Consider the following 25,703-nt stretch of genomic DNA (forward strand, 5'->3'; position numbering starts at 1 on the left):
AACTTTGTGCTAACCCAGTTTCAGTCATTCTCAGGGTAGCCCTGGCAATATTACTAACAGACTTGGGCCTTCGTTGACTGGAAGATCTTAGTATGTACTCATATGGTATTTGATTTAGATTATACAGTACGCTTCAGTATTCTTCATTCTGTGTAAATCATGTCAAAACAATCTGGTGTTAGCAATTTATGCAGAATTTGGCAGTTCTGATATTATGGAGGGTTGACAGAGGGTTTTTGCCTATTTGCTGTCCCAATCTCTCATGGTTGCCTGTGTTGAGTAGTTTTCTTCAGTATACAAAGTTCTGGAAGTCTGGGTCATTTAATCCTCTTTGGTAGTGGTAGTTTGTCCCTATAGTTTCTAGCTCAAAACTTACTTCAGTTGCATTTAGTTACAGAAGGCCTGTCTGAAAATGTGAATCATTAAAAACTCAAGTGTTGGTCATGATCAAACAAGCAAAATTTGGAGGCAAGACATTGTTTCTAAATTGTGCTTTTGGAATGTTTCATAACTATTTCTCATTTTCTTACTAGTGTTCTAAATGTATTATGCTATGTCCTTTCCATGCTTCTACAGTGATTGAAACAAGACTGTGTGTGAACATTCCGTGTTGGAGAAATAAACCAAATTGAAGGCTCCAAGCTGGAACGTAGGATCTACAGTCTTTTTGTGGCCCAAGTCCTAGGCTTTGTGTTCTGAAGTGAAGAAATACTGCAGCACCGTGAGGCTGAACATCTAACACTAGCTGTCTTCTGCTAGCTCTCCTTGCTGAATCAGTGTGTAATTATAAATACATGTATTGATACATGTATATGGATATATTTTTATTTGCTTGCTTTAGAGGAGAAAAAAATACAACTTTGAATCACCAACTTGGATTACTGCTTCAATTTTAAACAATTTGCAAAGCTTTTGTTTACTGTGGCCCTTCAAGACACATATACGGTTTTCTGTTTTTGTGCATGTCTAAAAAGCACAAGAGACAAATGCACATATAGCATACTGTATGTGCTTTATATGCACAAAAACCTGTGGGTGGTATTTTTTCAGGTTTGCAGGTGACCTTTGGGCAAGGGTTTTGTTTTGCTTTGTATAATCATAGTTCATTGCTGCTGAATCATCTTGTTATGTAAAATGTTTCTTAATTGAGGGCTGTCAATATCCACATGACTTTGCCTTTTCTGTTATCTTACTCCTATGAAGACCTTTGGCTCTGATGGAGGAAGACTGTGAAAAGCTTTATTTTTTCCCAGATATCTTTATATTTCTATTGTATTTTTTAGTTATGTAATATGTGCTACAGAATTTATTGAACATGATTCAGAAATTTCTAGGTAGATTCTATATGAGAGGGCGAGATTGTGCCTGAAAACTACAACAGTAGTCTGTCCATGCTATGTTACATGTGGACTGTGGGTTTTGTGAAACTGCGAGAAGGTACCCTGTAATATTTATTAAAGCAAACTGAACTACATAGGACAACATTCCCAGTCTGCAAGTAAAAGCGAGTACATTATTTCCTGGTCCTGCACCTTTTTGTTCTCATCTTAATTAAAGCCACACTATGAGGTATGTGTAGAAAATGTGAGTTGCATTAATATTTACTACTTGATCAGAAACTTAACAGAGCTATAAGAATCCAGATTCTAAATGAAAAGTTCCCCTTAGTTGCTGTGAGAACTTGAATGCAAATATCTGCCTGCCTTTATCTCTGGAAATAGCCATGAGGAGTGGACTGTGGGGGCAGAGAGTAGTACTCACTTGAGCAGATATCTCGCTTGGCAGCCTTTAGGTGGAGATTATTCAGAGGCATTTCTTGGGCACTTCACTAACTTGTATATGTCAAACAAACAAAAGATTCAGATATATTTTTTTCAAAAGAAAGCTGAAAGTCTTATTTAATATAGTGTTGCAGGTGCCTGGATATAGCTACAAAAGAGTAATTTAATGAAGAGTTGGCTGATAAATGTCTGATCTGCACAATGTTGTAAGTGAATTACTCCTTATGTCTGTTAGTCTTTATTCTCTGTAGAGGTACAAACACATATAACATGGTTACACACATACATGCAGATTTCATGCTCTATAAAAGTTTTCTTCTCTTTTATTTGCCTCTCTAAATGGTGTGCATGGAATATGCCTTATTACAGAATAATTCTGTTCTTGATTTGAATATGTAGAAAAGTGCCTATATGGTAATGCTAGTAAGGCAAATAAGATTAAAATTGTACACGTTTACTACATCACCAGTAAGCATTTTATATAACGATGTTAAAAAGAATTTCTTATACCTCAAACGTTTCATCTTTTTGCAATCAAACTGAAAAATGATTCATTGACCATAGCCACTAATGGGAACTTTACAAAAAGTCTTATGCCCAAAATACAAATGTTTAACTCCTTATTTGCCATTTCTGGTAACTATCATCGAACACAGGCAAGTAACTGTTTATTAATTTAATTGGATAGCTTTATTTTACAAAGGTATGGAAAGTTTACGAAGCAGTACATAAATCTTAATATCATTAGTTGCATTTGCACTAAATGTGATGTACTTTTGCAATTTATTCTGTAAATAAATTACACTAAAGATACTATTTGTAAAGAATACATTTTACTTTTAGATAAAGCACTGGTCTTTCACTACAGCTAGCCCTGCCCAATCAGAAGTACAAGAAGCTCCTTACTGAATATGGAAAGAGTTGCGAGTTCAAGAGTCATAAGTACCGACCCTTCAAATAAAAGCTTAAGCTTCTTCTCATGCTGTGTAAATGTATGTTGCATATCCATTATGCCCTTTCTTCCAGAAGAGATCTCCAAACCTTTTTTGCATTTATGTCGTCTCTCTCCTTCCTCCTCCAATACTTGGCCTTTTTTCTGCCAATTAATGTCACTTTAACCATATGTGTGTGGTACTGTTGATGAGCACTAGCCTCTGACTCCAGATTGTCATTTTTGTAAATTAAATCAGTTCTTAATTCAGCCTATTCAGAGAATGCAGCAATCTTCACCCTCAAATGTGATAAGGGTCCCTTAACTTCTATTATCTTGGGAACCTGGATCTGTCACCAAATGAGATCTTCTCCATGACTAGATACAGTTTTTATTGAGGATGAGGGGATCAGGAAAAGAGGTGGTTCAACAGTTTTCTGAATCTGAATAATTTCTCATAAGTTTCTCTAGGAAAAAATGCCATTGCACGTTTTGAGTGGAAATCACCTTTTACCTAATTGGGATGTGCTGGTTTATCTGAAGTTGTGTTGATTTTCTTTAAGCTAATCAAATTGTCCAGTAAAAATCTTTCACCAGAATTTCAGTTTTACAGATTAAGCTGTATTTGAATTGCCACTGTTCATCCACAGACTCAAAACATGAATCATACTTTTGAGTACCTTGAGTGTGTAGAGTGTGGCTGTTTGTTCTGTGATAGCTTTATAATACTGATAAGTTTTAAAAATTAAAAGTTGGCTCTTCCATGTTACAATCACAAATTTAAAACCAGTATTTAAAAGTGAAAAGTATTAAAATATTATGAAAAATAGTTCTGGTTTGTAGTTATTTTTAACATTTAGTGCTTTGAAGAAGTAAAATGTCATACATAGCATTTTAATAAAATAACCAAACCTTTGCACATTTCTCATTCATGGGTCTAAGAAATTAGCTTGTTGTAGGACAGTAGCTATTTTTCATTTACTGTGGCCACCTAGTGGAAACATCCAAAGATAAATTGGACTGATTTGTAAAATAAGTCTTCCTCTGAGGCATGTTAAAGGATATTGCAGTTTACTTTTTCTCTTTACTGATAACTTTAAAACTCTCAGTGGGGGAAGAATTTTAAAATACTTAAATCTGATTTCTCCCCCCGCCCCACCGGACCCCTGACTGCCCCCTGCCACCTCATCCAACACCACCTCTCATTCCTGACAGCCCCATCCAAATACCCCTTCTCCCTATCCCCTGACTGCCCACCCCAGGACCCCTGCCCCCATTCAACCCCTCTGTTCCCTGCCCTCTGACCGCCCCGACTGCTATCCACACCCCTGCCCCCTGACCATCAACCCTCCAACTCCCTGCCCCTGTACTGTGCTGCCTGGAGCACTGATGGCTGGCAGTGCTACAGCTGTGCTGCCCTGCTGGCGCCAGCCATGCTTTTGCTAGTGCGCAGCACAGAGCACCAGATCAGACCAGGCTCTGCAGCTGCGCTGCCCCAGATGCTCGCAGCCGCACTGCCCAGAGCATTGCGCTGGTGGCAGAGTGAGCTGAGGCTGCAGGGGAGCGAGAACAGCAGGGGAGGCGCCCGGGGCTAACCTTCCAGGCCAGGAGCTCAGGGGCTGGGCAGGAGGGGCCTGCGGGCTGTAGTTTGCCTACCTCTGTTCTAGCCCCACCCATCTGATAGCACTAGCTCAAAGAAAGAACCCTGTTCTAGGTCATTCTGAAGCCCTAAAATCTGGGAAAATGGCTAGTCAAGGATGTGGGAGGTGGTGTTATGTAAACTTACTTTACAAAGCTGCTCTCCTCTTCTCACACACACACCCCTCCATAAACTTCTGTTTTATTGTTGGTATCCTGACAGGTTCCTTTACTCCTTAGTTCACTACATACATTGTATGTTGAACTTCCTCTTTGAGACATGGTGACAACATGGTGTGCAGGGCAGCACTGGAAGTGGAGGCAACATTTTAACAGCACAAATTACACATCCAATTGCCACAAAACAGATGATGCCTCCAGCAACATTCTGACTTATGAAAATAAGCCCCCTTAGGCTCATTTGCTAACACTGCCTAGTGGAATGGGTAGTAGTTTTCTTTTGTAACTAAGTATTCAACAGACAAGTCTTGGCCAAATTCCAGCATAGGTCATTTTGTATCTACTTAACCTATCTTCCTCTGGTAACTGGAGACATTACTCTTCATTTTCCCTAGGCTAAAAGAAACACCTGTTGTACTGATGGCTAGTGCGGAATGGATGTCATCCCAGTCACAAGGGAGCTGGTGAATAATTTCTAAACAAATATGTTCTGATAATGGAATAAGATGCCTTTTGCTTGTTCATTTTTGTACTAGTTTTATGGGTCACTAGTTTCACTGCCCAGATCTATTTGCTCCTGTGTGATTTAGAAAAGAAAACAGGATACCTTCAGCAGAGCAGGGTGTGGGCAGGCAGGCAACACTGCTTAAATCCTGAAATTCCATCTGGCACAGAGTTCTTGGCTTCCCTATGACTGGATTGCTACACTTAAAGCTTGGAGGATCAGGCCAAGCACTGCCTTGTTATCCACACCCTGGTGCACCAAGCAGCGTCATGTTGTTCTTCCCCCAGCACAGTTTGAGAACCCCTGCTGTATGCCATTCCAACAGCAGAGTTCTAGGGCAAGGGTGGTTGCAAGTTAATAATGAAATAATCACTCTGTGCATGTTTGTAGAGCATGTTAGGAAACATTTAGATGTAACCTATTATATCTCTACTAGCATTAATGACAATTTTTGTAAATGAAGGACAATTGTAAGTGATTTACTGTACTTTATCATAACCACCCACTCCCAGGGCTAATATTTAAGACCCTTCTGAAATTACATATTTGTACTGAAAATTATTGTATAGTTTGACTATGGACCTCAGAGGCATAGAATAAGGAATTGTTTAATTGAACAGCTCAGATCACCTATTAAAACCACCAAGATAGTCAATTAAGAGTCTTGGGCACCTACTGATCATAAGTCTTTTAATGCCCCCAATTTTACCACAGCAGAAAACTGGAGGCAACAGTTGCTCTAGTGGTAAAGAGTACACAAACCCCAGGTATTGTGTTTCGCTATCATTTAACACAGTCAGAGGGGTCAGGCACCACGGTGTATGACTTCAAAAAAAAAAAAAAAAAAAATTTGCAACTGGCAATACTGTGACGTAAATTTGGGGCCAAAAATTTTGGTTTCCTAAAACTGACCTTTTGAAAAACCTTTAGATGTACAGAATTATTTAAATTCCACTGGAAACATTGTTTTAAATATTATCTACAAACTGTTACTAGCCTTTTACAAATATGTAAGAGGCAGAAACAGAAATTGACTAGAAACAAGAGAAATTGACCAGATTATTTTCATCCCCAGAGCACAGTGATGTACATAGAACAAACAGTATTAAAAGTAAGTTATGTTTTGAGAGATCTCAGTTTTGAAAACCTCAGGTTGTGACATAGCTAAGGCCATTGGCTTTTAAAATCTATACTTCTTAAAGGGGTATACCTTTACTTGAAAAACTCATTCTCATCTTAGTTTTGTATCTGCTAGTGTTACAAGTAACACCTAAGAATGCTATTGGAAAAAAAAAATAGTATAGGAAAAGATGTGCTCCTCTTTGACAACACTGTGCAGACAGTTAGTTGTATTTCCTGTCTCATGCAGTAACATTTGGACATCACTTGAGGGATGAAGCTCATGAACATGCTCTTTTACAGTCTTTGCAAGACGAGTTATTAGAATAGAAGCAGCCATGCTGCAACTGAAGAGGCAGCAGCCAGAGATGTGCAGTGAGAAAGAGAAATGAACCTAAGCATGTTTGATACTTTGGATCTCAGGTCTGTTCACCTTCTTACGAGTAAGACCCTTCTTAATATGGAAGCAGAAACACTAATATGATGTAATAAAGGACATTAAATGTTTCTATCCATGCTGTTTAAAGGGATTCTTAATAAGAAAATTCCAAATTAGTACATTTCAAAAATGTCAACCCTGATGGTAGATCTGTATAAAGGGGAACATTAAGTGGGGAAAAAGTGATCCAATTGTCAATTACAGCAGTGACAAAACACACCAGAGACAACCTCTGCACTACCCCCCCCCCCCCCCCCAAAAAACCCAAACAAAACCTTTAATTCCTCAGTTCTTGCCAGAGTCATTTTGGAAGAAGTGTATCTACATGCTGGTCACCAGGACCACTGAGAAAGAGGAACTAGACATACTTGCTAGGTCCTTTTCACTCACATGAGCCTTTTGGGGTCAATTTTCTCCAGGTGAACTAACGGCTTTAGCTGCTCAGCAAAGTTTCGCATGTCATCAGAAACTACGTCTTGTCCTGCCGGAGCTACAACACTCAGCTCCACGAGGTAGGAGAGAGACAAGGGCTCAATGCTATCAGTGTTTCCTGGAACCAGGATGCGGAAGATCTTGTACACTACAATTTTCATGATACCCTTGCGGAACACATGGCCCTTGGCGACAAACTCATGGTCCATCCGGAAGCCCATCTCCATCAGAAAGTCAGTAAGGTTCTCTGAGGTAGCAATGTCAACACAGTTGCGCACCAGAGCATGGCGGTTTTTGTCTCCCATTTCTGGCTGTCCCAAATAGCGCAAGTGCCAGGGTGTGCCAGTTTTGTCCATGGAGCACCGTGCCCTCAGGACAAAGGGACTGGCTTGCTGACCTTTCAGGAGGAACACCATCTCATGGTCCAGGAATGTCTCAGGTTCCATGTTGTCACACAGACCACGCAACCGGTGAAGGAGGCTCTCCAGGCTTTGATCCAAAACACTTCCTGCGGAGGAGAACAAGTTCATTATTTCACCAATAAGCAGTTTACTACTGCCCTTACGACTGCATGGTTTCATCCACCAGTGCATAGGATACCCCAAATCATTTCACCATATTTTAAAAAAAAGGAACAAATAGAACAAATGGTCATCCAAACTCATTTTTCAAAAAGTAGCAGAGGATGCAAAACCTGCAGTAAACAACATACCCAGTATTCTTCAGCTGAGAATCTGAAAGTATTTACAAAAGTATTATTCCCCATTTTATTTTTTATAGAAAGGCAAACTGAGGTGTATAACAGTTGAATGACTTTGCCCAAGATCAGACAGTCAATGGCAGTCAAGGAAAAAACCTAACTCTAATTACTAGTTCTAATTTCTGGACCACTCTCCCTACACGGACAAGGAGCTGCAGGTACATTAGTGCTGTTTTCCAATGTCTGTACTCCAGACTGTAGCTACAACAGCAGCACAGAGATACCAATATAACGTTAATAATTACACTGGAGAAGGTCACAAAAGCTTTCAGAGGGATTTGCAGCAGAACCAAAAAGTCCAAGGGAAACAGCAAAGCCCAAAACAAATATTAAGTAACCAAATATTCTGCACCAAAAAGGAGTTTTGAAACAGTGGAAGGAGTGGGTGAGTTCCTTTTGGAGGCAAGGAGTCAGTGCACCATCAGAGACAGATTGCCTGCTTCTGGAGAGTTTTAGCTCTAAAGGTCAATGTCTTTCACAAGAGAGATCTGACCTCCCTAGTTTAGGATCTGATTGAGGTAAGGTCTTTTCTTCTCTTTCCTATTCCCCCTCTCCCCTTCATCTCACAACGTTAAAAACACGAATGACTTCGGGACAGGCAAGCTGCGAGTTTTCAGAAGAACCTGGCAGCATGCCACTATGACGTGAAATCAAACCCATCTTCTTACCAGCCTTACCTTGGAGTAAATACTCCATCATGTTAATGGTGCCCCCAGTGACAGGCATCATGGTAACAGGTGGGGCCTCCATGGTTTTGGTTTTCCTAGATGAAGCACAAAGAAATCAGGTCCATGACTACAGCAGGTATTCAGGCGTAGGGAGACCCCCAGCGCCCCCGCAGTGTGGGGGGGGGGATACCTGCCCTTCCTTGTACGGGAACCGACGCCTCGATGAGGGGCTCCCTGCGGCTACAACTTGCAGAGCGAGTAGGGCAACCGGGTGCGGCTTGGATATAACCACCTGGGAGGGGCCTGCTGCAGGTGAGCCGGGGGGAGGATGGATGGCGGGGCTGGAGGACCCTGTCGCGGCGTGGGGAGGATGGATGGCGGGAAGGGGGGCAGAGGAGCCACGCCGGGGAAGAGAGCAAAGGACTGGGCGGGGGGCAGCAGCCGGCCCCGGGTGGGGCGGGGGAGCCAGTCCTGGAGCCCCATGAGCAGGGCGAACGCTCCGCCCCTCACCTGTAGGGGGGCGGGGCGGGACGGGGCTGCCCGCTTTACGGGCTGTTCCAAAGATCGGGCCCGGCACAGCTCCGCTTCCGCCGCCCAGGCTGCCGACCTGCTCCCTCGCCCGAAAGCGCATGCGTCGCCCCACGCCCTCGCCCGGCAGCAGGCGGGCTGAGGGAGCGGGGCGGGGTTTCCTGCTCGCGCCGAGGCCAGCGAGGGCGGCCTCTGCGCGTTGTTGGGCAGGGAGAAAGGTGTGCGCGTGGCCGTGGCGCCCCGCCCGGGACAAACGCCCCTCAGCACCCTGTCCAGTCAGCCCGTGGCACGCGCCCCTCAGCCCCCCCTCGCCCGGCCAGCCAGGGGCACGCGCCCCTCAGCCGCTCCCACCCCCCCGCGCCGGTCCATCCCGTGGCCACGCGACCCCTCAGCCCCCCCCGCTCGCGGCCAGCCAGGGGCACGCGCCCTCAGCCGCTCCCCCCTCCCGCCCGCCAGCCCGTGGCAGATACCGCCCCTTTCCGCCCCCCCCCCCCCCCCCCCCCCCCCCGCCAGCCCGGAGCAGACACCTTCTTTCCCCTCTCCCACCGATGTCCAGCCAGGGTCGCGCTGCCCGGCCAGTCCGGGGCACACAGGAAGAGGCTGAAGTTGGTTCCTTATTCTCAGCTCCTTATTGGTGGCCGCCAGTTCTTTATTCAAAGGCGAAAATTAAGTTTTCGGTAAGATTAAATTTTTAGAAATGGCACCAAAACTAATTGCATCTGATGAAGTGGGTACTCACCCACGAAAGCTTATGCTCCAATACATGTTAGTTTTTAAGGTGCCACAGGACTCTGTTGCTTTTATCAAAACTATTGTGATAAGCATGTAATTAAGTAATTAGTTATTAATTAGAGCATCAAATAAACTGGGGTTTAGCTGACTATGTGCCCAAACAAGTCTTGGATCACCTGAGCCCCAGGTGAGTCTGTGACACATCCCCATGATGCTGTTTCAAAGGAGCTGGTAGAAATTGCACCCAAAGCATCATTTTGTACAGTGTGCTGCCATGGCACTGCCTCACCCCATTTCCCTTTTGTACATGGGGCTTGATTAAGTCGCTGGGATTTCACTGGTTGTAAGTGACAAAATGTGTCTTGAGTCACTCCAACTGACACCTCCCCACTGCTCTCAGACTCTTCTGAAGGGGCTGGGATATGCCACTCCCTGACCCAGCTCAGCATGTTGCCACATGTCATGCTCCCACACCACTTCTATATTGTACATAGGGCTTGAATAAGGAACTGGGTTTTTACTGTGTGTGACAAAATGTTTCTCTGGTCACCCCAAGTGACAGGTTCCCTTGACCATCAACCTCATCTGAAGGAGTTGAGAGAAGTCACTTCCGGACCTGAAGCTTTGTTCTTGTACAATATGCTGCCACGTGTCACTCCCATCGCACTTTTATAGTGCATATGGTACTTGAATAAGGAACTGGGCTTTGATTAACTAAATGGCAAAATAAGTCTCTGGTCACCCGGAGTGACATATTCCTGGAACCTTCAGACTCTTCACTCCATGATGCAAAGATTTCATCTTTCATAGTATGGTGCCAGATGTCACCTCCATATTGTAGCTAGTACTTGAATAAGGAGCTGGGTTTTAACTGACTGTACATGACAAAACAAGTCTCAAGTCACCCCAAGTGACATGTCCCCATGGCCATCAGACTGTTTTGAAGGAGTTGGGACATGTCACTCCCTCCCCCTGATGTTTCATTCTTGAGTAATACTCTGCCACACGTCACACACCCACACCACTTCCATAATATATATGGTGCTTGAACACAGTGCTGAATTTGACTCACTGTACATGATAAAACAAGTCTAAGGTCACCCTAAGCGAAGGTAACCTTAGAAGAAGAACTAATGGAGACCTCTACGAGGAATGCATCATACAGGAAAACAAAATGCCTCAGAAATAATATGTTAAACAATCCATTGCTGTTTGTGGTACACTACTGTTTCATCTTTCACTCTGCACATGTACACTCAGTTGTACCTAGGGTTGAATCTTCAGAGCATGAGGGTATGTGACTTTACACACAGATGCCATAGCATCAGTTGTCAAGAGACCAACATCATGTAAACATAAAATCTTATTTTTTGTGTACTAAATGCCTTTTGGACTCAACATACATATTACCATTGGCGGAGATGCTAACAACATATCAAAGCACTCCAACAATTTCATTTTGGCTGGCATTACTTTCCCTAGATACTCTTAGAACAGCTGGTCATCAGCTCAAACCATGCAAAGTGGAATGTGACTTCAGTTGCATTTTATTTCATTTATTACTACAGAGGTTTGCAGTCAGATGACTCGAGAAGTTATCTCAGTGCTTGTTTTGAAGGATCTAATGGAGGAGGCAAGTTTACAATATTACACATTTGTGCAGCACATAAGATAAAAATAGTGTATATGTGCTATGTAGCTAATGTGAAAGGTTTCCACTGTTGTCAAGAAGGTTTTCTTTTATGCTTTTGGATTATTGCAAAATGGGGGAAACAATGCATGAATGCACTGAAATGAGTAAGACTCAGCATGATTTTCAGACCAGCACAGCTTATCAGACAGTACAGGAACTTAATAAGAGACGTAACACAATATGCACAGAAATAAGAGAGATCCTTCACTGAAAACATAGAGGATAGGTCCATCAATGGCTATTAGCCAGGATGGACAGGGATGGCGTCCCTAGCCTTTGTTTGCCAGAAGATGGGAATGGGTGACGGGATGGATCACTTCGTGATTACCTGTCTGTTCATTCCCTCTGGGGCACCTGGCATTGGCCACTGTCGGAAGACAGGATACCGGGCTACATGAACTTTTGGTCCGACCCAGTATGGCTGTTCTTATGTTCTTAAATAGGAAAGGGGGGAAAACACCATATCTTCTTCACTTCCACAGCAATTCCACACACTCCTTCCTTTAAATTTTTGCAATTGCATAAGCCATTGCAATTTCCTTGTATTCCAGTTATTACATGCCTCACTCACTTCAAGTAGCCTTTGCAGCATTTCATATCTATTTTGAAATAGTTCAGTCTCAGTTTTTACTGCCTGATATTTTTAATAAGCATATGAATGATTAACAGTTAATTATCAGTTGTGCATATGTTGGTGAATATCACCTTTCATTTCTTCAGTTTGGCCACTCCAAGGAGGACCGGACAAATAACATTTTGTTTTTTGCAGCTGCTCTTCAGGAGCTTGAAAACATTTGGCTTGCTTCTTAGGTGTTAAATGCAAATGTTTATTTCAGAGGCTTGAGAGGCTTTGGAATATTTAAATCAGCAACATTGTCAGCTACTTTCTTCTTAGACTGTCCACATCCTGCTTCAGGGTCCCCAGTCTTAGATTCCAGTGTGAAGAAACTGAGGGGAGTTGGGGCTGTGGGAGGGGGTATGAAAGGCAGATGGTACGAGTGCTGCCCCAGTGGGTACTGCTAAGCAAAGTTCTCCAGCTTCAGTGCACTAGGCACACGCACACCTGAGCAGAATACATGTCTGCGCCCACATTTTGAAGAACCACATGTTGTCAGAAGTGTTGTCAGATGTGCTACCAGTGTGGTGCTCTGCTGTCTCCTATCACTCGGCTGCGTGCATGTGCTTGCCCCGTGTGCTGCCCCAGCTCTGCAGATAGCTGATGCAGCAGACCCGACGAGAACCCCCAATGACCACAGACTCCAGTAAGGTGCAAAGTCACGTCTGCTAGGTTTATTGCGATCTCGGACACAATGGCAGTTCCCTGTAGGTTTCTGAGCATAATTCGGGCATATCTACGAGGAAAGTGCCTCTTGGCAATGGACCCGGTCAGTGGCGGGACTTTCCCTGCCCCCTCGGCCGGACAAACGACATCGCCCCAGATACATTCTTTACATAGATACAAACGTTACACATCACTCTTGATGTACTGAGGTGGGCACCCTCTACGCAGTGGTACAACCCCTCTACGTAGATTGGTTCGATCAAACAACTCTATCCATCATTTTTACCCTTTTGCCCCTGATGGTCAAGACAGATCGTCTGTTCCTTGTTTCTGTGTAGAATGTTGCAAGTATGTGAATTTCTGATCTCTAGTGTTCAGTACCTTTAGGTATTATCTTTCTCCTGCCGCATCAGCGCCGTATTCTCTTGCCAAGCTTCTGTGAGCAGGGCCTGCCTCTGGCTCACAGCTTCACTTTGCTTTATGTTAGCAAAGTCTTGACCATTACTTTAGTTCAGGCCTTAGGCCTCATACCAGGCCTCTGATACCAAGGTTTATGTCTCAGGGCCTCCTCTTACTACACCACAGTTACAGTGCAGGAAGATAACAGAAGTGAAAAATGGTTATAATTGCTTCTGTATGGGCCTGCCTTTGATGGGGGACTCTTCTTTTGGCAAGTTGAGACTCAGGGCTTATTTCCAGAAATGGTTGTGAAACCAATCTTATATTCTTAGATAATTAAGGGGCTATATAACTTTATTTAAGGAAAGGTGGACCCTGTTGGTTGTTCGTAATAACTAGTTTATAACTGGGCAAAGTAATCAATGGTAACTAAATCCTATGAAACTGAAGAAAATATTTAAATCAGTTACTTAAAAGAAGCCATTTAAGGATCTGTTTTAAGACAGGCCAATTACAAATATTAGGAATGTTAACTCTAATTAAATCCCACTGTTTAGCCCCTGTCTCTTCTCCACGAATACATGGTCTAACCATTTCATAATTAACAGGAGAACTGTTCAAATATTAAGTTACAACATCATTTCCATATTTCAAAAATTATTACAAGATTCTTAAACCTAATCCCTTGGCAGTGTCTCTGTTAAATTTCTCTCACCAATCCATGTCGAAGTCTTGGGGAAGTTTTCCTTGGATTGGTTTTGTTTCTTGAGTTGTCCCTATTTTTTGTAGCTGTCTGTAATAGGTTGCTTGTAGAGATGGATAGGATGAGTTGTGGAGTGCTTGCTGTTTAAGGAGGATAGCAGAGTGTGTGTGGGGAAGGGAAGGAATGTTTACATGAAAGATTTTTATACACTCCTTATTTCCATGAAATTATGGGATAACACATATCTTTCAGGCTTGTTTAAATTCAGAGTTGGTGCAGTCACTCTTCCTTTGGCTTCATGCCTTCAGGATTGACATAAGTCTCACCTTCAGTTTCTGAATAAGCAGTATGCTTAATGAATATGTAACATTTATTTAATTGCCTTTATTCTTCTTCTGGCAGGAAAACATCAGATAACTTTTAAAGTAAGTTTTAACTTTTTTTTTTATTCAGCCTATCTTTAGAGAGACTCCGTTTTTATTGGCGTGTAACAGGAAATGAAATTCTGATTTCAAAAAGTCCAAACACTCCTATTCTTTATATAAACTGTTCTTAAGATATTCTTTTTAAACTAAATAATCTGGAGGAAATTGTTAGCTTAAATAGTTATTAAAGAATTTTTTTCTAAAAAAAAACAACCCAATTTTTGGAGTGATGTTTCTTCATCTTTCTGATTTGGGTAGGAAAGTTGCTTGAGCATTCCCAGTAATTAATTAATTTCCCATTCATGTAAATGTTCTGTACCAGAGGTTCTCAAACTGTGGTCCACGGAGCACTCCATTCAGGTGGTCTGCAGATAGTTCCCTCTAAGGTGCGCACCTTGGTGGCCGCAAAGGAGAGAATGAAGCGCCACCCACCAAATTAGTGGAGCCGTGCAAGCGTGGCAATGAATCTGAGCAACACATCTTGAAGAACAACAGTTACAGGAAGGTGAGTAACTGTTTTTCTTCAAGTGATTTCTCATATTGATTCCAATTAGGTGACTCCCAAGCCTTACCTAGGCAGTGGGGTCGGAGTTGTGAAATCGCAGATTGGAGCACCGCTCTGCTGAAAGCTGCATTATCTCTGGCATGCTACACGACGGCATAATGAGAGGTGAACATATGCACCAAGGACCACTTGCTGCCCTGCAGATCTCTTGTATCAGGACTTTGGCCAGGAATGCCGCCGATGAGGCCTGTGCCTTTGTGGAGTGTGCTGTAAGTGACAGGGCTGGTGTCTTGGCCAGCTTATAGCATGTGCGTATGCAGGACGTGATCCAGGAAGATATTCTTTCAGATGAGACTGGTAGTCCTTTCATGCAGTCAGCCATCGCTATGAACAACTGGTTCGATTTCCTAAATGGCTTGGTGCATTCGATATAGAAGGCCAACGCTCACCGAACATCCAAAGAGTGCAGCTTCTGCTCACGGCTACTGGTATGAGGCTTTGGATAAAAAACAGGTAGGAAAATGTCTTGGCTGGTAAGGAAATGTGATACCACCTTAGCAGAAAGGCTGGGTGAGGTCTGAGCTGCCCCTTGTCTTGTGGAAAACTGTTTAAGGTGGGTCGGAGGTAAACCCCTTTAACTCAGACACCCTTCTTGCTGATGTGAGGGCAGTTAGGAAGGCTACCTTCCATGATAGGTAGAGAGGACCAAATTAAGGTCCCATGCAGGAACAGGCTGTCTGATCTGGGGATGTAGCTAGTTCAGACCCTTGAGGAACCGTCCAACCATGGGGTTGGTGAAGATGGAACGTCCAGAGACTCCGGAGTGGAAAGCCAAGATAGCTGCTAGGTGTACCTTTATGGATGACACTGCCAGGCCTTGCTGTTTCAGATGCAGAAGGTACTCCAGAATAAAGGGTAACAGCACCTGAAGTGGGGGCGTATGACACTGGTCACACCAGCCAGTGAATCTCTTCCACTTCACTAGATATGTGGCCCTCATGGAGGGCTTTCTGCTGCTGAGTAAGACCTCTCTTACCTGCTCCGAGCACAGAAGCTCCATAGGGTTCAGCCATGAAGCTTCCAGGCCATGAGGTGGAGGGACTGGAGGTCTGGGTGATGAAGATGATCATGATCCTGAATAATCAAGTTGGCAAGGAGTGGCAACGTGATCAGAGTGTCGACCGACAGATCCTGAAACGTGGTGTACCAGTGTTGTAGAGCTCACACTGGTGCCACCAGAATTATCTCTGCCCTGTCTCTGTGGACCTTGAGTAAGACCTTGTGCATGAGAGGGAACGGGGGAAAGGTGTAGAGTAGACGGCCTCACCAGGGAAGCAGGAACATGTCTGCGATTGAACCTGGGCTGCTTTCCTGGAAGGAGCAAAACACTGGGCGCCTCCTGTTGCTCTGAGTGGCGGACAGGTCGACCCCCATCGCTGGAAGATGAAGTGAATGATGTCCAGCCGGATGGACCACTCGTGTCTGTGGAAGGACCTGCTGAGGTGGTCCGTCAGTATGTTCTGGACTCCTGGCAGATATGATGCTTCCAGGTGAATGGAGTGGGCTATACAGAATTCCCAGAGCGTGAGAGCCTCCTGACAGAGCAAGGACCAGATACCACCCTGCTTGTTGAAGTAAAACTGCAGTGGTATTGTCCATCATGATTGCCATGTGCTGGCCTTTCAGGCAAGACTGAAAGGTCTGCTATCCGAGTCGCACCACTCTGAGCTCCTTGATATTGATATAGAGAGAGAGCTCGTCCTGTGACCAGAGGCCCTGCATTTGGAGGTCTTCTAGATGTGCGCCCCAAACTAGAGCTGACACATCTGTAACTAGAGGGAAGGACAGCTGAGGGATGCTGAAGGGGACTCCGCAGACTATTCCAGCATCGAGCCAACACTGGAGTGACTCTAGCACCTGCTGTAGCACCAAGACCCCTAGTCCCAGGCTATGGCACGCCAGCCGGTATGTCTAAGTGAGCCATATCTATAAAGGCTTGAGTCTCAGCCTGACATGTCGGACCACGTACATGTAGGCCACCATGTAACTGAGGAGACTGAGGCAATTCCTTGCTGTAGTGGTCGGGTACTCTGCCATGCATTGAATGATGCTTGCCATGGCTTGGAATCGGGACTCCAGCAGGCTTGCTCTTGCCTGGACTGAGTCCAACAGCACCCCCGATAAAGTCTATCCTCTGGGTCAGAGACAAGTTGTACTCATTCACGTTGAGGAGGAGATACAGTCTCTTGAACATGGATGTGGCCAGACAGACCTGTGACTCCACTTGTTCTCTGGTGTGCCCCCTGAGTAGCCAATCATCGAGGTAAGGGTATACCTGCACCTGCCTCCTTTGGAGGAAGGCTGCTACCACTGACATGCACTTGGTGGAGCTGTCTACAGGCTGAAGGGAAGGACCGTGAACTAATAATGTTTTTGCTCAATCATGAACCTTAAAAAGCAGGGCGAATCGCTATGTAAAAGTACACATCTTTCATGTTGAGGGCGGCGAACCAATCTCCCGGATCCAGAGAAGGGATAATTGTATTGTGGGAAACCATGCGGAACTTCTACTTTACCATGAACTTGTTGAGTCCTCACAGGTCTAAAATTGGTCTGAGACTCACCCTTGGCTTTGGGGATTAAGAAGTAGTGGGAATAGAATCGCTTGCCCCATATCTCCTGAGGAACCTCCTCCACTGCTTCTATGGCGAGGAGCACCTGCACCTCCTGGATAAGGAGTTGCTCATGAAAAGAGTCCCTGAAGAGGGAAGAGGGGTGGGAGGGTGTGTAGGAGCAGAATTGGAGAGAATATCCCACTTCCACCGTGCGAAGAACCCAGTGGTCCAATGTTATTAGGGACCACGCACAGTAGAAGTGGGATAGGCGGTTCAAAAAACACGGGGAAGGATCCGGCGTTAAGACAGGTGCTCCGTCCTCAGGCACACCTTCAAAATGTCTGTTTTAAGCCTGATGAAGGCTTAGTCGGGCCCTGGCCCTGTGCGGACAGGGGATGGGAAGATTTATGCCTGCCATTCCTACCCCTGCGCCTGTAAAAACCTTGCCTTGGCCGAGGAGGGTATGAACGCTGTTTGCGGCGGTTGGGGCTTAAAGGGCTTTCGTTGGGTTGCCGGGGTGTGCATACCCAAAGATTTAATTGTTGCTCTGGAGTCTTTGAGGCTATGCAGTCTGGAGTCAGTCTGTTCAGCAAACAGGCCCACCCCATCAAAGGGTAGGTCTTACATAGTTTGCTGAACCTCAGGCGGGAGCCCCAAGGCTTGTAGCATGAACTACACCGCATAGCTATCCTTGAGGACAAGGGGTGCACTGCCGAGTCCGCAGCGTCCAGTGAGGCTTGTTAAGAGGCCCGTGCAACTGCCTTTCCTTCCTCAACAATTGCCCCAAACTCCTCCCTGGACGTTGCTGGTACCAGCTTCCTAACTTCTGCATAGAGTTTCAGGAGTTAAAACTGTACCTGCTCAGGATTGCCTCCTGGTTGACCTCCGAATAAATCCAGGCACTTGGGGTCCTTAGACTTAGGCGCTGGAGCTTGCTGACTCTCCCTCTCCCTCTCATTTACTACCAACACTACCAACAAGCAAGGCTGTGGGTGTCTGAACAGGTAGTCGAACTCCTTGGAGGGTACGAAGTACTTCCTCTCCACACCCTTAGTGGTGGAAGGGATGGATGCTGGGGTCTGCCAAATGGTCTTTGCATTGTCTTGTATAGTTTTGATGAGGGGTAGAGTGTCCCTGGATGGCCCTTCTGGTGCCAGAATGTGCACTATAGGTCCTCTGATTCTACCACTTCCTCAGCCTGCAGGTTCATATTCTGTGCCACCCTGCGCAGGGGTTCCTGGTGGACATGGCTATCTATAGGTGGCGTCCCTGAGATGGAGGTGCCAGCCACCACCTCATCCGGGCAAGATGACAAGGACGCTAGTGGGAGAACTGGGTCCTCTGGACCCTCTTGGTCCTCGGGGACCTCCTGCTCCAGCAGGTTTGGCTCAGGACTTAGGGTGGGTTCCAGAGGAGATGGTGCAACTGGCCACTGCCTCAGGCACCCTAGGCTCAGATCCACTGAGTGTGAGGTCTTGGACTTGGAACTCTGGGCCTGGTGGTACCCCTATGGGTCCAAAATGGCCACTGGACTGGCCCATGCCATTGCGTAGGCTATGGCCCTGCACCAATGATAGGTATGTTCCGTGCCAACTTTTGCTGGGATCGCTGCTAATATTTGGACCCTGTCTCTGAGTCTGAAGATGGGGCTCAGTACCATGATGGCCATGGTGGTGCCAAGAACAGCTGAGCTGGGGAGCGGTGCTGCGAGGCTGGGAAGCGGTGCTGTGATCTGGAGTGGTCCCACGAGCGTGGTCTGCGCAGAGCCAGATCGGTGCCGATACCAGGGGTGTTGAGATTGGGACCTACTGCGCAAAGACGATCTGCGCCGTGAGTGGGAGCGCTGGCAGGATCTGGATCAATGCCGCGAGTCAAACCGGCACTACAAGTGCAACCGGCACCGCAGGTGGGACTGGCACCAGGACTCCAAGTGGTGCTGGGACTCCGAGCAGTACCTCTCCTCTGCCGGCTGAGTCGAAGGGCGGATCATCGCTGGCTTTCTGTGGGATGGTGTCGCCCTATGGCGGTATCAGAGGCTTAATGCAAAGGACTGGGGACCTCGGTGCCATCATCGCAATGAGGTCCCTGGCAGCCTCACAGCTGTCCGAGGTGGAAGGTAGTTCTACCTCCTCCACCACCAAACCCAAGGAGTCCAACTGCACCGGACTCAACAGTCCCCCTTGTGGGGCTGAAGTAAGTGGCTCAGGCTCCAAAAGTTTTGGTGCTGGGGTTCTTCCCTGGGACATGCCTCGTTGGCTGACTCCGTTGGGGTGAGTCCTGAAGTGGGGGGGCCACTCCTCCCTTGCTTCCGGTGCTGCTTCTGCGCTGGTGAATGGGATAAGTGCCGGGCCAGTCTCGCCGTCTTCAGTGCCAAGGAGTGATGGTGCCACGGGTCTCTGCCAAGGGGAGAAGGGGAGAAACAGGCTACTTGACCCCAGTTCATCTCTCACCAAAGCAGATGTCTGCACCAGGGAGCCCACTGCAAGCAGCTTGAGCCTTCTTGTCTTTGGGCTACCTGGGAAAGCTTAGCCTTCAGACCAGGTTAGGACAGAAGCTTATACATGACATTCTCAATAGAACACAAAATAGTTTCTGCAGAAGCTAGTTTAGGAGAAGCGTGATGACTCGGTATAGTCTGAAACTCCCATAACAGTAATACCTCTTTATGTTTCTAGTAGGCCCACCCTGCTTCCTTATCATTGGAGCAGTTTAAGGGTTATACAGCTTTAATTATTTTATTTTTTAAAATATTATTTTAACTATTTTTAAAGGGTATGTCTACATTACCTGCCGGATCGGCGAGTAATGATCAATCTATCGGGGATCAGTGTAGCGCGTCTCCTCTAGACGCGATACATCGATCCCCAAACACGCTTCCCATCAACTCCAGAACTCCACCAGGGCAAGAGGCGGAAGCGGAGTCGACGAGGGAGTGGCGGCCATCGATCCCACGCCACGAGAATGCAAAGTAAGGCAATCTAAGATACGTCGACGTCAGCTATGCTATTCTCATAGCTGAAGTTGCATATCTTAGATCGATTTCCCCCTCCCCCCCCAGTGTAGACCAGGCCAAAGTGGTTTCCCCCCTACAGCGGATGCACTGATACTAGTATAGACGTATTTCTACTGATACAGCTTAGTCCCCTTTCTGCACAAGAATTGCTATAAAGCACTTTTTATGCCTGTATAACTGCATCCACAGTAGGGATTGGAATAGTGTAACTATTTTGGCTGAAAAAAACAAACCAGCCCCTAGCCAATATAGTTATATCAGTACAAAATCTCTGTATACACCAGGCCCTTATAATAGATTTATAGTTTTGTCCATGAGCCTGAACATGGAATGGCAGGTGGACACAGAAGAGGATGGTGGAAGAGAGTGGGCATACTGTCAAGTCCTTTTTATTGGAAGACAGAAGAAGGGAAGAAGGAAGTCTGGTTTCCAGCTCCACTTTGTTACACAGAGAATACTATTTGGTTGAAAAGCTGATGGCATATTTCATTTTATAAGGCTTGAGGATCTCTCTCTTAGGAGTGTGGATTCCATACAATTTAATGAGAGTACGCCATCCTGGATCGTTTTTGATGGCTTGCATGCTATTTCAAAATGGCAATTTTTGTAGCTTCTCTCCCCTCCCTCCCTCCCCCCCCCCCTTTTTTTTTTTTTTTTTTTTTTTTTTTTGCTGGACAGATTTTTCGGCTCAGGCTTTTACATGTTCCACAGATTTTCTGTTCTTCCCTCTTCTACAGGTTGTTTTGGTCTCCGTGTCTAGTTGTGCGCTGTTTTCATAGACCTTGGGCCTCTCAAATGCTTCATCATGCTCACGGTGTCAGTGTTATCTGATGTGCTTGCCCCTTTGTTGATAACATGTATCACATTACTGCTTCTTTATGGTTTCTTGCAATCTTTTATTTTCATTAGTGAGAGATCTAAGGCAAACAGACACTGTTCTGACAACTTGGCATCCTTTATATTTTCAGCTGTCCCATCTCTTATTCTTTTTAAGGTCCTGTATTTGTTCAGCAGGATAGAATTGCAGTTGTAAAAGCCTGCGCTGGAGGCTTATTCCTGGAACCACCATTTAAATTTGCCCTTCCATTGTATAATATTGTACCCCTATGAAATGGACCACTGTCATCCAGTGTTTTCCCCTCACACCCTTGTGTGGTAGGACATCTAGAATATCACCTGCAACATCACCCATGCAAATATCAGGGCATGTACCTGGTGTTGTGGTTTGTCTATTAAATTGACAGGCAGATGTAACCTCAAATCTGCAGATCTGTCTGCTAAAATTTCTAAAGCCTGGTCCTCTCTGGGAACTGACCAATAACACTCCACTGTGATACCTGAACAACTCTTATGCTGGAGGGTCCTGCAGGAGGGCACAAAACTACTATAGCCAAGGCCAGGTCTACAGGACAGACTTTTGCTGCCATAGCTGATTTATGACTGACATAGCTGAGCCACCAAAAGCCCCTGCTTTTGATACAGTTATTTCAGCAAAACCGAGCTCTTGCTGGGTAGCTTATTTTGCTCAGGATGGCTGGAAAAGGCTACACCCGCAAAAGAGCAGTTTTGCCTGTAGAAGCTGCCTCCACACTGGCAAAGTCTAAGTATAGCCCTGGACCAAGTCTGTGTGTGTGGTAAGGTGGCAGAGCAACTCCAGAGGAGGAAAGTGAACCAGCCCCAGGTGCTCAGGGTTGAGGAAGAAAGCCAGCCTAGGGTTCACCTCAATCAGCTAACATGTTCAAATACAATTTACTCCATCTATGCTGAGATTTAACATTAGCCAACATGTTTTAAGAAATGTATCTGTTGCCCTACTGTAGCAGTTAGACAGCTGCAGCTCTAAGAACCTGACCTCAGCCATCCAATTACAAGTGCTCTATGTTGGTTTTCAGGTTGTTTTTTGTTTCTGAGGGTGGTTTGTTGTAAGCATGTATCTTCTGCCCTGGCCCCACCTCAGTCCCCAAACTTTGCATTTGTGGTAAGAGGTTCCACTGCTGTGGTTTGCATACAATAAAAGGGGCTTCATAGAGAATCAATAATTATTTGCGCCATATATAAAGTTGATCTCTACCCCTGGTCTAGAGCAAGGATCTCAAACTCAAACGACCACAAGGGCCACATGAGAACTAGTGCATTGGCCCGAGGGCCACATCACTGCAACCCACCTCCCTTTGCCCCCGGCTCCACCCCTTCCATGAGGCCCCCATCATTCCAACCCCTTCCCCAAATCCCCTCTGCCCCCTCCCCTGGGTGCACAGCTCTCTGCTCTTTCCCTCCCCCCCACCCCCATGGAAAGGAAGTGCCTTGAGGTAGGCAGAGGAGAGGGGAGGCAGCATGCTGGAGGGGAGAAGGGGCAGCAGGGGAGGGGAGTTTGGTGCCCACAGGAAATAAAAGTTCGGGGGGGTGCAAGGAACTTGCCGGGCTGCAGCTAATAACTCCACGGGCTGCATGTTTGTGACCCCTGGTCTAGAGTATGAGATGTAGAGAGGAAGCTGAAAGAGTATCCAGTTGTAGGGAATTGGTGGACTAATGCTGGATATTGGGTGGGCCAGACATGGAAAGTATATTATGGACTAGAACCTGAAACACAAGGGGAGGAGAGGCTCTGATCAGTACTTTAGCTTCTAAATAGAAAGGTGTGGACGATAGATTTCTTTGTGATAGCAGGATTTTTGGCTCGTAGCTGAAACTGAGGGAGTCAAAGTTGGTATATATTTCCAGACTTTTTGTTTACTGGGAAAGTGGTTTAAAAATCCTTATTTCCAGATTACGATTTTTTAAAACCTTAAAATTTGCTAACTTAAAAAATAAGTAGTTATTATTTGACTCAGTTTTGAGATTAAATATTTATTTACATAGTTGTGTGTCTGGTACTTTCATTTGAGAGTTCTCTCTCCTCCTTGTAAATAATCTTGATGTTCAAGAGTTATGTGTAATGTAGTCACTAACATATGGGTCAGTTAATTTTGATGCACTAGCTTTTACTGATGCAGAGTGAATGCAGTAAGTTTAGAGTTCCTATCCCAAACAGATTGGAAGACTTTTCTAAAAGTGCATTTTTGTGTTTAGGGTCATACACCTCTCTGAAATGACCATCACAAACTTTGCAAAAAATATTCTGTTTCAGCAGACCACTACCAAAATAATTCCAGGCAAAAGAGACTTATTTTCTGGAAAGTAGGGAGAAGTGTCCAAAATAGGCCTCAATGGAAAGTTTTATACTCAACTACTGTATTGAGAAGTTATTGCAGCTCCATAAGTGTTCTTCATACCACCAAAAATCAATATCTTAACAATGCCTGAAACAGTGATTAATATTTAGTAAAGTCACTGATTATACTTAAATATCACAATTAAGCCAAAATGCTTTTCTATTGTTTTACTGAAACTGAAAAAGTATTCTGTACCAAAATGTACACAATTTAGTAGTAATACAAAACGTTAATTCTGCAAGACAGAATGTCAGTTACATTCACCAAAATGAACACTGAACCACCATTTATTGCCAGCTCAGTGTTACTTTAAATAATAAATCACTGGTTGAACACAGAAACAAAGCAGTTTCAGCTCTGCATAAATAAGAAAAACTACTGATAACAATACTGCAGAAAGATAAACATTCATGATATTTACAGGCTACCACAGCATACCTAGCATGTAGTATGTCTTCTGGCTTGAATGATAGCTTTATGAGACCAATACATTAATATTAGAGTTGATGTTCTACAAAATCAGTCCCTCACAAGTTATATCAAGCTTGCACATTAGAAGAACAGCATTCCCTCTCTTTCATCCACACCCCCGAAATGCCTCTGTATCCCCAGAAAAAGACCAACAACCTTCTAGTGAGAAGGAATGTTCAAATCCATTTATAGTTTTCCTTCAGTGACTGGACTGGATAACTATTTAGCATATCAACTGATACTCGTTTTCTCAGTAGTAGGTCAAACCAAAACAAACCTACCTAATATTTCCTGCATAATGTTAAGAAATACCCTACGTTATCTCACTGGTCCAAATACAGTATTTTAATGGACAGTTACATTTTTTGTGTTAATTTTTCTAGTACCATCATTTCAATGGACCCTTGTAAGTTTTCGTAAGGCGGATAAATTGGATTTTTCAGAAGAAAAATTATAGTTTTTTCACAAAAGAAAACATATAAAAAGAATCAAACATAAAAACCAACTGGAACATTAAATACACGTGATTTTTCTGGCTTTATTACATCTCCAAGTTAAGCAGAGATCAAACACCTATCCCTGGGAAAGAAGTGTCGAACACCAAAAATTATTAATGTGCAAACGCACTGTATTTTAAAAAGATGAGATTTTAAAAGTGTAAACATCTGCTTTTGATTCATTCACTTGAATCCACTGCTACTTACAGAAAAAGTTATATAAAAAACTGTATTGTTATCAAAGCTCTAACCAGCCTGACGTGTAATCATTTCTATATCTGTATCATGAAAGCTTTAGAAAGTCATGATACAGCACTTCTCTTTGAACAAAATGACCAGACAGTTGAAAGCAGTGGTTTCATACCCCTATTAAAGAATGTCAAACATTTCTGCACTTTGTAGCAACAGATTTTCCTTAAAGGAAAAAATGATTCAACTCAGTTAGGGAGCTAATAGTTAAGTGGAACAGCAGCAGGTGAAGTACTATAAATAGATCAGTGTTTCTACAGATTAATGTGAGACTCAATAAAATTATCTCATAACCCAAGACCTAAGCTTAAAACTTGAACAAACAAAATTAAAATCAGGAATTCATGGAAGCAATTAGGCTGCTATCACTTTATATTTAAAACCTACTTTTTTAACCAGAAAACAAAAATCACAAGGAACATTACATACAAACCAATTTTAGCTAAATCATTTTTTAAACATACAACAAATTACACTACAGAACTTGTTTTCCATCTCAGTCATAACTGGGAGTTCACTAGTCAAAATACCCTCAATCCTTAATGACATAAAGCTGACCCTTCAGAAGAGCATGCACAGAGTAAGAAAAATATCAAAAACTCTAAAGCCATGTTCAAGACATCTGGGATTTCCATAAAGGAAGTAATTTTTAGCTGCTGAAGAAAGTCAAAGTCATAAGGAGGAGTTTCACTGATCACAAGTCTGCTGATCTTCTCAATTATCTTCCACAAAAATCCTTGTACTGAAGACTGCCTTCTAAAATTCATAAATATATATTATTCTTTAGTCCTGGTCAGTTGCTATGGCAATGGTTCACGTCAACATTCCTCTGACATTCAAGCTGCTTTCTTGGTGCAGGTTCCTTGAAGATCTTGTAGATTTATTTTTGACCTAACAAAAACAGTAAGATAGGCCACTTGGAGTCA

General features: G+C 44.3%; 3 protein-coding genes across 9 annotated transcripts in view; 1 reads left to right on the top strand and 2 right to left on the bottom strand.

Annotated features, from left to right (window-relative positions):
• Positions 1 to 3,541, top strand: part of CERT1 (ceramide transporter 1) — a 179,537-nt gene extending 175,996 nt beyond the window's left edge. For all 4 annotated transcript variants that reach the window (XM_032765738.2, XM_032765737.2, XM_075067006.1 and 1 more), the window contains one exon: positions 577 to 3,541. The gene's annotated coding sequence lies outside the window, so the exon portion shown is untranslated. The remainder of the gene's footprint in view (positions 1 to 576) is intronic.
• Positions 2,447 to 8,728, bottom strand: MED18 (mediator complex subunit 18). The gene is made up of 2 exons (XM_032765746.2): positions 8,463 to 8,728; positions 2,447 to 7,533 (listed from the first exon to the last, which is right to left on the bottom strand). Exons 1-2 carry the CDS (start codon positions 8,533 to 8,535, stop codon positions 6,980 to 6,982), a joined length of 627 nt encoding a protein of 208 aa, XP_032621637.1. The 5' UTR covers positions 8,536 to 8,728; the 3' UTR covers positions 2,447 to 6,979.
• A 14,984-nt stretch (positions 8,729 to 23,712) lies between these two features.
• Positions 23,713 to 25,703, bottom strand: part of HMGCR (3-hydroxy-3-methylglutaryl-CoA reductase) — a 33,217-nt gene continuing 31,226 nt past the window's right edge. For all 4 annotated transcript variants that reach the window (XM_075067007.1, XM_032765725.2, XM_032765726.2 and 1 more), the window contains exon 20: positions 23,713 to 25,668. In XM_075067007.1, the coding sequence (XP_074923108.1) occupies positions 25,614 to 25,668 (55 nt within the window). In that variant the 3' untranslated portion in view covers positions 23,713 to 25,613. The remainder of the gene's footprint in view (positions 25,669 to 25,703) is intronic.

This window comes from Chelonoidis abingdonii, chromosome 6, assembly GCF_003597395.2.
Source record: "Chelonoidis abingdonii isolate Lonesome George chromosome 6, CheloAbing_2.0, whole genome shotgun sequence".
Lineage (NCBI taxonomy): Eukaryota > Metazoa > Chordata > Testudines > Testudinidae > Chelonoidis > Chelonoidis abingdonii.

Bases quoted from the DNA above. Each gene is read 5' to 3' on its own strand.
- MED18 (XM_032765746.2), bottom strand. From the start codon at position 8,535: ATGGAGGCCCCACCTGTTACCATGATGCCTGTCACTGGGGGCACCATT. The intron at 7,534-8,462 runs GTAAGGCTGGTA...TCTCCTCCGCAG, and splicing joins GATGGAGTATTTACTCCAAG to GAAGTGTTTTGGATCAAAGC.